This window comes from Petaurus breviceps, unplaced genomic scaffold (genome assembly GCF_028583685.1).
Source record: "Petaurus breviceps papuanus isolate PSGF00001 unplaced genomic scaffold, PetGlider_PUasm1.0 172, whole genome shotgun sequence".
Classification (NCBI taxonomy): Eukaryota; Metazoa; Chordata; class Mammalia; order Diprotodontia; family Petauridae; genus Petaurus; species Petaurus breviceps.
In genome coordinates, this window is record NW_027185755.1 from 5,000,995 (window position 1) to 5,011,702 (window position 10,708).

Below are 10,708 nucleotides of genomic sequence, written 5' to 3' on the forward strand. Positions count from 1 at the left end.
CATCTCTTAATTTCCAGCCAAGCTGCTCTTTGGATTTCTTCATCTTGCCTCCTGTGTCGGTCACCTTTCCTTACACAATTCCCCCCCCCCCCCTTTCATCTTCTTTTTGTGTGTAGTCCCCTCCCCTCTTAGATTGTAAGCTCCGTGAAGGTAGATCTTTTTCGTGTTTGTATCCCCAGCGGTTTGCCTGCATATAGTAGGCGCTTAATAAATATTTATCAACTAACTGGCTATCCAGTCTTTGATTAACAGCAGCAGTGAAAACGAACCCATCAATTCCCAGGACAATCTATCGTTACATTTTAAATATATTTGTAATCATGTTGTACGTGCTTAATGCTACATACTAGAAACATATCTGTGTATGTCTTTTTTACCTCAGGATCCCCTGACTTACGGCTTCTAACGATCATATTCTTCACACTCCTGCCATGTCACTGCAGAAAACTACAATTCCCAGCACAGCGCACAGCAGTGACGCAACGGTGCTACGTAAAACAGACTTCCCCATTTGACCCAGAATAGGACTCGCAGGAAGGGCGGAGTCGAAGAATAAATTATGGCCACGTAATTTTCAGAATTCAAACACAGATGTTCCAATCATCTTATATGTGTTAATTTGCCGACTCTAGTTCTGGTGCCTCAGAAAAAAAAAAAAAGCGGGCCTACCTCAGAATCCCGGTAAGTCCGTTGCCATGGCTCCGAGACGCCTTCCGCCTGCTACGCCTGCCACGTGACCAAGTAGTAACATGGCGGCGCCCAGGGGTCCCCCGTCCACGAGGTGTCCAGAACCAATGGCAGCAGTAGCTGCTTCTGCAGCCGGCTCAGGGATTCGGGCCCCTGCAGCCTTAGCCCTGCGGGTGGTGGCCGAGTGCGGCCTCAGCAAGGCGCGGGCGTGCGAGCTGCGCCTGCCTCACGGCACGGTGGCCACGCCCGTATTTATGCCCGTGGGGACACAGGGGACCATGAAGGGAGTCACGGCGGCGCAGCTGGATAGCCTGGGTTGCCGCATCTGTCTGGGTAACACGTACCACCTGGGTATGAGGCCGGTGAGTGCACTGCTGGGGGAGATCTCCGGAGGATGTTCTAGAGGCGCGGGCTGGTGGGCAGAAGTGGGGAGGTGCGCCAGGCCCCTGCGCTGGGATCCTAAGGATACGGCGTGGAAAAGTGGCAGACAGAGGCAGCGAGGTGGTTGGCGCCTTTCGAGAGCGCTGCATCTCAAGTGCCGAACGCCCGAGTTCAAAATCGGGAGCAGACATTAGTAACTATAGGTCCCTGGGCAAGTCACTCTATGCCACGGCTTTCTCTTTACCGAAGGGTAAAATGTGGGTAACAATAATCTCTGTCTCCCAGGGTTGTTGTGAGGATCAGATAGTTGTAAAACACTTTGCAAATCATACGGCACTATGTAATGAATATTTTAGCGGTGTTCAGTCATGTCCGGTTCTTCCCAAATGCCTTTGGAATTTTCTTGGCAGAGATGTTGAAATAGTTTGTTATTTTCTTTTCCGGTTCATTTTACAGATGAGGAAACTGAGGCAAATAGTTAAGTGTCTTGCTCAGGATCACACAGCTAGTAAGTGTCTAAAGCTGGATTTGAACTCAAGAAGATGAGTTTCCTTGACTCCAAGACAGACATTCCATCTGCTTTACCCCCTAGCTGCCCAGATGAATGCTAGGCAGCTATGTGGGGCAGTAGATAGTGTCTGACCTGGACTCAGAAAGACCTGAGTTCAAATCCAGCCTCAGACACTTAGCAGTTATGTGACCCTGAACAAGTCATTTAACCTTGTTTGTCTCAGTTTCATCATCTGTAAAATGAGCTGGAGAAGGAAATGTCAAACCACTCTAGTATCTCTGCCAAGAAAGCCTCTAATGGAGTTGGAAAGAGTTGGACATCACCAATTGACAACAAATTCTTATTTGTTGAAAAGTCAGGGCATCTGGATTTGAATCCTTTCCTTGCTTTGAGCCTTTGTTTCCCTCCTGGTAAAACATGGGAGTTCGTCTGATTACTTTTAAATCCCCTTTCATCTCTAAATACTGTGATGGGATCAAGGGCTCCCTACTTTTGGGCCAATGTCTGCAAATGGGAATGGGAGTGCATTTCTGGAACCATGGCCCAGAGAGGTCTATGTAAGAAGTGGACTGAGGGGGCAACCCCCAGCTCAGGCTATCCCAATGTGGGGGAACCTGCAGCCTCCAGGCCACATGTGGCCTTCTAGGTCCCTAAGTGTGGCCCTTTGACTGAATCCAAACCTCACAGAACAAATTCCCTTAATAAAATGATTTGTTCTGTAAAACTTGGACTCAGTCAGAAGGCCCCACCCAAGGACTTAGAACTGGTGACTTCACAGGGGGCCTCAAGGCTGCAGATTCCCCACCCCTGGCACCAGCCCTTCTGTTGGTACTTTTTCTGTAAGAGTATAAGAGCCTCTGTCTTGGTCCCTCACTTGTAGTGACTGAGTCTTCTTCCCCAGGGTCCTGAGCTCATAAAGAAGGCAGGTGGGCTGCATGGCTTTATGAACTGGAACCGAAACCTGCTCACGGTGGGTCTGGAACCCTTGGTGGTGAGGAGGGGGAACACTGGGAAAAGCAGTATGTTTTAATGAGAAGGGCCCCAAACTTAGAGTGAGGAAGCCTGGCTGGGCTCCTAGCTCCCTGTTTGAGCCTTTTAATGGTTCACTTTCTTTGTAATATAAAAACAGAGATAAATTATCTTTGAATTATCTGCCTCCCTAGATTGATTTAGAGAAAGAATTTGCAAACTTTAGAAATGTGAACTGCTGTTATTATTGTTATTCCAGGGACTGAGCACAGTGGGATGGAAAGAGCCCTGGATTGGGGGTTACATAGCCTTCAACAAATCACACTTTTTCTGTTGATCAGTTTACCCCCCTGTAAAATGAGGGGATTGGCTTTGATCATCTTCCAGGTTCTAAATCTGTCAGCTTATGGTCTCAATGGGAGAGTGGCAGATGCTTATTGAGGACTTGAGGTCAGTAGGAAGTATCATCCACAGGACAGTGGTGGCTTCCAAATGGTGTCCCTGCTGGCCCTGTCTGAGGTGACCGAGGAAGGAGTGCGATTCCGTTCCCCATATGATGGTGCCGAGATCCTGCTGAGCCCAGAGAAGTCTGTGGAGATTCAGAATGCGCTGGGTGAGCCCTGGCTGGTGAAGAAGAGCTAGAGACTAGAGCTGCTGGCTTTTCTCCTTAGGAAGCTGACATGGGATGGGGACCAGGGGCCGGGGAGCAGGAGGTGGTTTATAATGGGAAGAATGGTTCACATCTCAGCTCTGACATTTTCTAGCTGTGTGACTGTGGTCAAGTCACTCCTTTTCTTTGGTTAGCTGATCTATAAAGTGGTGAGCATAATTCTTTTATTATTTACTTAATGTGCCCTTTCAAAGTGAAATGCTTTGTAAGTCTTCAAGCAGCTAGGTGGCAGCCAGGTGGCAGTGTATAGAGCACAGGGCTTGGAGTCAGCCAGCAAGAACTGAGTACAGACACTAGCTGTTTGACCCTGGGTAAGTCACTTAACCTCTGTTTGCCACAGTTGCCTCAACTATATAATAGGACTAATATAATAGCACCTACCTTGAAGTGTTGTTGTGAGGAGCAAATGGACATGTGCCTGGCACATAGTGGGGCTATATCAAAGCTTATCCAGTCCTGTGGCACCCCCATGTAAATGTAAGTAGTTTATTGTAAGACACTCAGAAAATATTTATTAATCACAGGGCTAAAATCTAGGAACATAAGGATAAAAAAGGATACAATCTCTGCCTTCTAGGGGTTTACTGGGAGATATTGTATGTAAGAAAAGATATATATGATACAAGGATGACAAAGTATCTTGAAAAATTTGAGAGGGATAAGATCACTTTCAGGGGAGAGCAGAGACTGGAGTAGGTATCAGAAAGCTGGCTTATTATTTCTTTTCCCCCTTTCTGGTTCTGTGGGGTGGGTTGATTTCTGGATTCTTTTTTCTAGATCTCACCATGTTCTAAGAAGAGGGTTGTCCTGATTGTGCTCTCCCCCGACTATGCCTGCCAAGTAGAGACTCTCTGACCTTCTCTCTCCCTTACCCTCCTCTCCAGGCTCAGACATCATGATGCAGCTGGACGATGTGGTCAGCAGCACTCTGACAGGCTCTCGAGTGGAGGAAGCCATGCACAGGTCAGGAGCAGTTTGTAAACCTTCATGGATTGTAGAAATGTGAATTCCTGTCATCTAAGCTGTAGTTCTCTCCTTCCCCTGCCCCATCTGGCTCCTTGACCTCATCACAGCCTTTGACCCTGTAGAGCACCCTCTCCTCTCAGGGGTTTCCTGACACTGTTCTTTCCTGATTCTCCTCTTCCCTCGCTGACTGTTCCTTTTAGTCCCACGGTTAGTGGGAATCTTCTGAGGCTCTGTCCTGGGCTCTTTTCTTTCTTTTTTTTCTCCACACTCTCACTTCATTTCCCACGGGTTCAATGATTGTTGTCATGCAGATGATTTCCAGGTTTACATATCCAGAGCTAGTCTCTCTCCTGAGCTCCCATCCCACGTCATGAGCTTCCTGTTAGACCTTTAGATGTCCTGGAAGCATCTCAACTTAACATGTCCAAAACAGGGCTGACTGGTCTCCCCAAACCTGTTTCTCTTCTGAACATCCCAACGGCTGCCAAGGGCACTACCATCTTTCTAGTTCCCTCAGTTTGCAAGCTTGGTACCTTACTTTATTCTCCCTCACCCCACACATCCAATCCATTGCTAAATCTTGTTTCAGTCCCCACGTAATATGTCCCCTTGTCTCGCCTCAGCTCCCATCCTAGTTCAGGTCTCATCACGCCTTGCCTGACTCTCATATGCACCTCCTAACTGCTCGTCCTGCTCAGGTCTCCCCCGTCTACAGTTCCATCCTCTCTACATTTTCTGAGGCAATTTTCCAAAGGGTGGTTCTGACCCCTCCCTCTCAAGCTCCTTTTTCTGGCATTTAAAGGTCTTCTTCACAAGCTGGCCTCTACCTACCTTTCCTATTCTTCTACTTTACTCCCCTCTCTGCATTTTACAGCCTCAATATACTGGTTCCCTTGCTGTTCCTCATACCTGATACTCCATCTCCCCAAATTGATGCTTTTGCTCTGGTCATCCCCCATGCCTGGAGGGGTTTCCTTATTCACTCTTGCCCCTTGGAATCTCTAGTTTGTCTCAGGACTCTCCTCAAGCGAGTCTTTCTCCATGAAGCCTTTGCCTGGTCCCTCCATTTGCTACCTTGTTTTCTTTTTGTATATATCCTGTATATACTTGCTTCTGTACATACTGTCTACCCTGTTAGAATGGAAGCCCCTTGAGGGCAGGGTCTATTTTTGCATTTGTCTTTGTGGCCTCAGCAACTAGCATAGTATCTGGTACATAGTAGGCACTAAATAAATGCTTGTTGATTGATTTCATAGAGCTGCTATATAAGTATTTGTTGAATGACTAGCAACAAAGACATTACTTGTGCCCCCACACCTATAGAGGGTTCTGGTGATCTGCCTAGGGCCCCTGAAGGCTGAGGAGAGGCTATAATCAGAGTGACCATTTCAGGTCCATTCGCTGGCTAGACCGATGCATTTCAGCCAATCAACGACCCAACCAACAAAACCTGTTTGCCATTATTCAGGGTGGCTTGGACCCTGTTTTGCGGAGCAAGTGCCTTGAAGGTAAGTGCCCTAGTGTCCTGGGCAGGGAGTGGAAGCATGTGGGATGAAGTCTTCTTTTGTAGCCCACGAAGAGCTCATGTTTCCTAAGGACATTTAGGGAGGAATGGGACAGAGCAGGGGCTCTACCGGGGCCAGAGGAATGGTGACTTGGCCCTTTCTCTGTTCCTTCTTGTCCTAGAGATGACTAAGAGGGATGTACCAGGCTTTGCCATTGGGGGACTGAGTGGGGGAGAGAGCAAGGAACAATTCTGGAAGATGGTGACACTGAGCACAGACCAGCTGCCTCGGGAGAAGCCACGCTATCTTATGGGAGTTGGGTAAGGGAGTGTCTATTGAAGTAGGACCAAAGCCCTTGGAACTTCTGGTCTGGCACAGAGACATATCTTTAGGGGGCACCCCTTCCTCCAGTCCCATCTCCAGAGCAGAAGGAAGATTGGGAACAGACCTTGGGTATGTGGGAGAGGGAAGGTCCTTGGCCTCCCTTGGACATCTCTCTTCTTCCTGTCCTTGAGGGGCCCCTCCAGTTCCAGAACAGGAGCTGGGAATGGGAGCAGGGAGGTCATATCTGGGGGATGGGTGGGGAGGGAAGCAGGGATAGTGTGTGTGTAGGGAGGGTTGTTTTCTGTCTGATGCCTCTTTTCTTACCATTGTCTCCCACCAGCTATGCTACTGATCTGGTGGTCTGTGTTGCCTTGGGCTGTGACATGTTTGACTGTGTCTTCCCCACACGAACAGCGGTGAGGCTGGGTGGGTGGGCTAAACTGGGTCAAAGATGGCTTGTGGGGGGCGGGGGGTGGATGAGGGCCAGGACCAGTTCCCTCTTTTTCCTCCCTCCAGCGCTTTGGGTCTGCTCTTGTCCCCACGGGGAACCTCCAGCTGAAGAAGAAGCAGTTTGCAAAGGATTTCCGGCCCATTGATGAGGCTTGTACATGCCCCACCTGTCAGAGGTATCTTGGACCCAGGGAAGAGGGTGGGGAGCTGGGCCTCCCGGGCAGGTGCTAATGCCCCCTCCTGTCCTTCAGGCACACCCGGGCCTTCCTCCATGCTTTACTACACAGCAACAATACAGCTGCCTTACATCACGTCACTGTGCACAACATTACCTACCAGGTATGGGGACCCTTGGTTCATGACAGCACAGGGTCATAGGTTTTCTGCTCCACAGGGGAGGGATCTCAGGCATCATCTGTTCTAAACCCTTCATTGTATAGTTGGGGAAACTGAGGTCTAGAAAGGCACAAGGACTTGCTGAAAGTCACACACCTGGGGGAATCTCTGGGAGTGTGGATGGGGAGGGGCAGTCATAGGATCAGAGGATTTAGAGTTGGAAGACAGCTTAGAGGTCCAATCCCCCCCCCTTTTACATTTTGGGGTCCTGAGGCCTAAGAGAGAGCTTTAAGGTTGCCAAGAATGCTTTCCTCCTAACAATATCGAGAGCTAGTGAGGGCAGGGATTGCTGTACCCATTTTATGTATGAGGAAGCTGAAGCTTATGGAGGTAAAGCCATTCCACAGTTAAGGTTCAGAGGCAGGACGTGAACCCAGGTATCTGGATCTCCAGAAAATTGGATACTTTCTAGAGGGAGGGAGGGAAGAAGGGAGGGAAGGACACCAAGAAACATCTTGAAAGGTCAGAGTGCTTTGAATCCTGGCTATGTGAGCCTGGGCAGGTCCCTTCTCTCTGAACTGTGTTGTTCTCATTGGCCAAGTGAGTTAATGATCTTTGCACAGGGCTGTTGGGAGTGTTATGCTCCGGCAGTCTTCAGAGCACCACATAGATGATAGCTGTTGCTTATGGATCATAGATCCTAGGGCCCATTTCTAGTCCAACACCCTCCCCCTCCCCCCTGCCCCCAATTTTATAGATGAAGCAGCTGAAGCTAAAGACTTAATCAAGGTCACACAGTTAAGTACCAGAAGTGGCATTGGAACTCATGTCCTCAAACTCTGAGTCTCCCCACCTGTGGGTTGGGGGCTGTTTTGGGAGCCATGACTGACACTTCTCTGTTTTCTGTCTCCCTCCCCTTCCCCAACACATGCGCACACACACATACACACACCCCACAAAACACACCACACACACACAACACACACAAAACACACCACACACAAAAAACATACCACACACATGCACACACAAAACACACCGCACACAAATACATACAGCTGCGGCTGATGGATGCTATCCGGGCCAGCATTGTAGAGCGCTGTTTCCCTGACTTCGCTCGGAACTTCATGAAGACTATGTATGGGGAGCTTAGCCGCTACCCAGCCTGGGCTGTGGAGGCCCTGGAGTCTGTTGGCATCACTTTAAGCTGACCACCTATCCTAGTCTCCAGGCAGAGCCTTATTCCTGATCTGGAAGCACTCCAGGGACAGGAGCTAAAGCCAAGGCCATGTGTGAAGGAGTATCTATGGGCTGGCCAGCGCCCCAGAGTAAAGACTGAAGTGTTTCCTTTTTTTTATAACATCTCTGTGTTTGTGCAGATTTCTTTGGGGTTTTCCCCTTCTAAGGGGAGACAGATCTGGGTCTGTTCCTCACACCCATAGCCACCCTACAAGAAAGCTGTTTTACATGACTTCACATGTATGATGTCATATTGTTTCCCTTCTCAGTGTCTGGGGAAGGGGTGGGAGAGAGAATTTGGGACTCAAAACTTAAATAAAATAAAAGAATATTCAAGATAAATAAATGGGGGAGGGAGGGAGGGAGAAGATAGAAAAAAGGGAGAATGATTGATGAAGCAAGAAGTAAGGTCTTAATGGAGAAAGGAGGAGTTGAGATCAAGGCGAAGGGACTGGCTTTGACAAAGAGGATGCAATTTGTCCTTTGAGACCTGAGGAAACAAGAAGAAGGAGCAGAGAAAGGTAGGGGGTACAGGGAGCTCACCTCTGCTGCCATCAGGTTTCACCGGAAGGTAGGAAGTAAGATCATCTTCTAGGGAACTGATGGAGAGAAAAGTTTTGAACAGTTACGGGGAATGTGATTGGGGTCAAGGAGAGAGGCAGAGAAGGTTTTGCAGTGCAGCATTGGGAGACTGGACAGTCAGCCCATTCTATGTGGCTTTGTGATCCTCCAGCAACACTGAGCAATTTAAAAGTTTAAGTGGAGGTAAATGGATTGTGGGTGTAACTCAGGGCTACAGATTAGCAGAGTAGGCAGAATAATAATCATCTAGCATTTTAAGGTTTGCAGATGCTTTACAAATAACTTATTTGATCCTCACAACAACCCAGGGAGTTAGGTGGTTTTGTCCCCATTTTTTTAAAGCTGAGGAGGCAGATGGGGGAGGGGGGAAGTGACTTGTCCAGAGTCATACAACTAGGAAGGGTGTGAAGCAGGATTTGAATGCAGATCCTACTGACTCCAGTCTAGTACATAGGACAGTGAGGTGTGGGACCCAAAGATGGAAGAGAATGTATCGTTTGATGGTATAATTTTTAAAAGTATTAAATAAGGCAGCCAAAACTGTAGGCTTCATTTCATGGTATGGTGTACAGGTTCAGAGAGGTGATAATTCTGCCGTCATCTCCTTTCCCAGTCACACCATTATGTGGGAATATTGTATTTGTTGCTGGATGCTCCATTTTAGGGAGTCTCAACAAGCACCAGCTACAGTATGTGCATTGCACTAAGGCAAAAACACATCTCTGCCTTCAAAAAGTTCTTGGTCTGGTGGGGGAGGCAATGTGCAAACAGCAGTGTTCATACAAGGTAGAGATTGCAAATGGAAGGTGGCCTCACAGAAAAGATACTAGCGGCAAAGGGGAGTGACTGGAAAGACCTCTTGCTAAAGGTTGAATTTAAGTTGAGTCGTCAGGGCCTTTAAAAGGCAGAGGTGAATAGGGAGAGCACCTTAGGCATGAGGGATACCTACAGAATAGGCATAGCTTTGGGAGGAGTGTAGCACGTAAAGAACAGCAAGAAGATTGGTGTTGCTAGATTGAAAAGTACTTGGAGGGGAGTAAATACTAGAAAAGTAGGCGAGCTGATAAGCTTGCATTAAGGACCTACTATGTGTTAAAGCATTGTGCTAAGTACTTGGGAAACAAAGGTAAAAAAAATTCTGCTCTAGTGGGTGGAGACAGTATAAAAATAATTATATATAAACAAAATGTATACATGATAAAAGTGGAGGTAATCCTAGACAGAAAGCCTAGCATTAATGGGACCTGGGAAAGACCTTAGCTTATAAAGGCCAAGGCCTCCCATTGCATCCTGGGCCATCTCTAGTTGTTCTGATCTATTTCTTGCCATTGAACCCAGATGGCTCTGGAGGACAGTGAGGCTGATGACTTTGCACAGCCCAGCTTTACTTAAATCCAATTCACTTACAAGTTATGACATCACCTTCCTGAAGTCATGGTCCTCTTCCAAGACAAGGCAAAAGCAATGAATGAGCATTAATGGGGAAAGGATTTTTCAGAAAATGAGATTTTTAGCTAGAACCTGAAGGATGCCAAGAGATGAAGATGAAGAGATAAAGAAATCCAGGTTTAGACAACAGCAAATTCCACAGAAGCAGGACTGTCTTTTTTGAGAAAAAGGCCAATGTTATTGGAATGGAGTTTGTGGTGGGATGAGGATGGGGAAGAGTAAGGTTTAAGAAGAGTAGAAAAGTGACGAAGGGCTTTAAAAACCAAACAGTGGATTTAATATTTATCCGGGAAGTAAGAGGTAGCCACTAGAATTTTCATTATTCATTATTCATTCATCAGAATGAATGAAACCTCCAGTAGCTACTTTTTATTGAGAGAGGGGAATGACATGGGCATTAAGGAAGATCTTTACTAGCTAGGTAGAAGATGGACTGGAGTGGAGAAATTCTTGAGGCAGGGAGACCAACCAGCAGGCAATTACAATGGTCCAGGCATGAAACCATGAGGACCTGCACCAGGATGGCCACTGTATGAATGGAGAAAAGGGAGTGAATATCAAGAGATGTGAAAGTTGGAACAGCACGACTTGGTGTAGCAGCAAGCACCCCAAGCATCCTCAGGGTTTGCAGCTACCACA

The 10,708-nt window shown here is 47.6% G+C and overlaps 1 protein-coding gene across 1 annotated transcript; it reads left to right on the forward strand.

Moving 5' to 3' along the window:
- The first annotated feature begins 689 nt into the window (after window positions 1–689).
- On the forward strand, window positions 690–8,270 carry QTRT1 (queuine tRNA-ribosyltransferase catalytic subunit 1). Its single transcript, XM_069083068.1, has 10 exons — window positions 690–1,049; window positions 2,481–2,549; window positions 3,023–3,161; window positions 4,103–4,181; window positions 5,577–5,692; window positions 5,871–6,009; window positions 6,354–6,429; window positions 6,530–6,639; window positions 6,715–6,802; window positions 7,858–8,270. Exons 1-10 carry the CDS (start codon window positions 750–752, stop codon window positions 8,008–8,010), a joined length of 1,269 nt encoding a protein of 422 aa, XP_068939169.1. The 5' UTR covers window positions 690–749; the 3' UTR covers window positions 8,011–8,270.
- Window positions 8,271–10,708: the final 2,438 nt, after the last annotated feature.

What these genes read in the sequence shown, in the direction of transcription:
- QTRT1 (XM_069083068.1), top strand. Translation starts at nt 750, where the DNA reads ATGGCGGCGCCCAGGGGTCCCCCGTCCACGAGGTGTCCAGAACCAATG. An exon ending in ACCACCTGGGTATGAGGCCG is followed by an intron (nt 1,050 to 2,480) that starts GTGAGTGCACTG and finishes CTTCTTCCCCAG; the next exon opens with GGTCCTGAGCTCATAAAGAA. An exon ending in ACATGCCCCACCTGTCAGAG is followed by an intron (nt 6,640 to 6,714) that starts GTATCTTGGACC and finishes CCTGTCCTTCAG; the next exon opens with GCACACCCGGGCCTTCCTCC.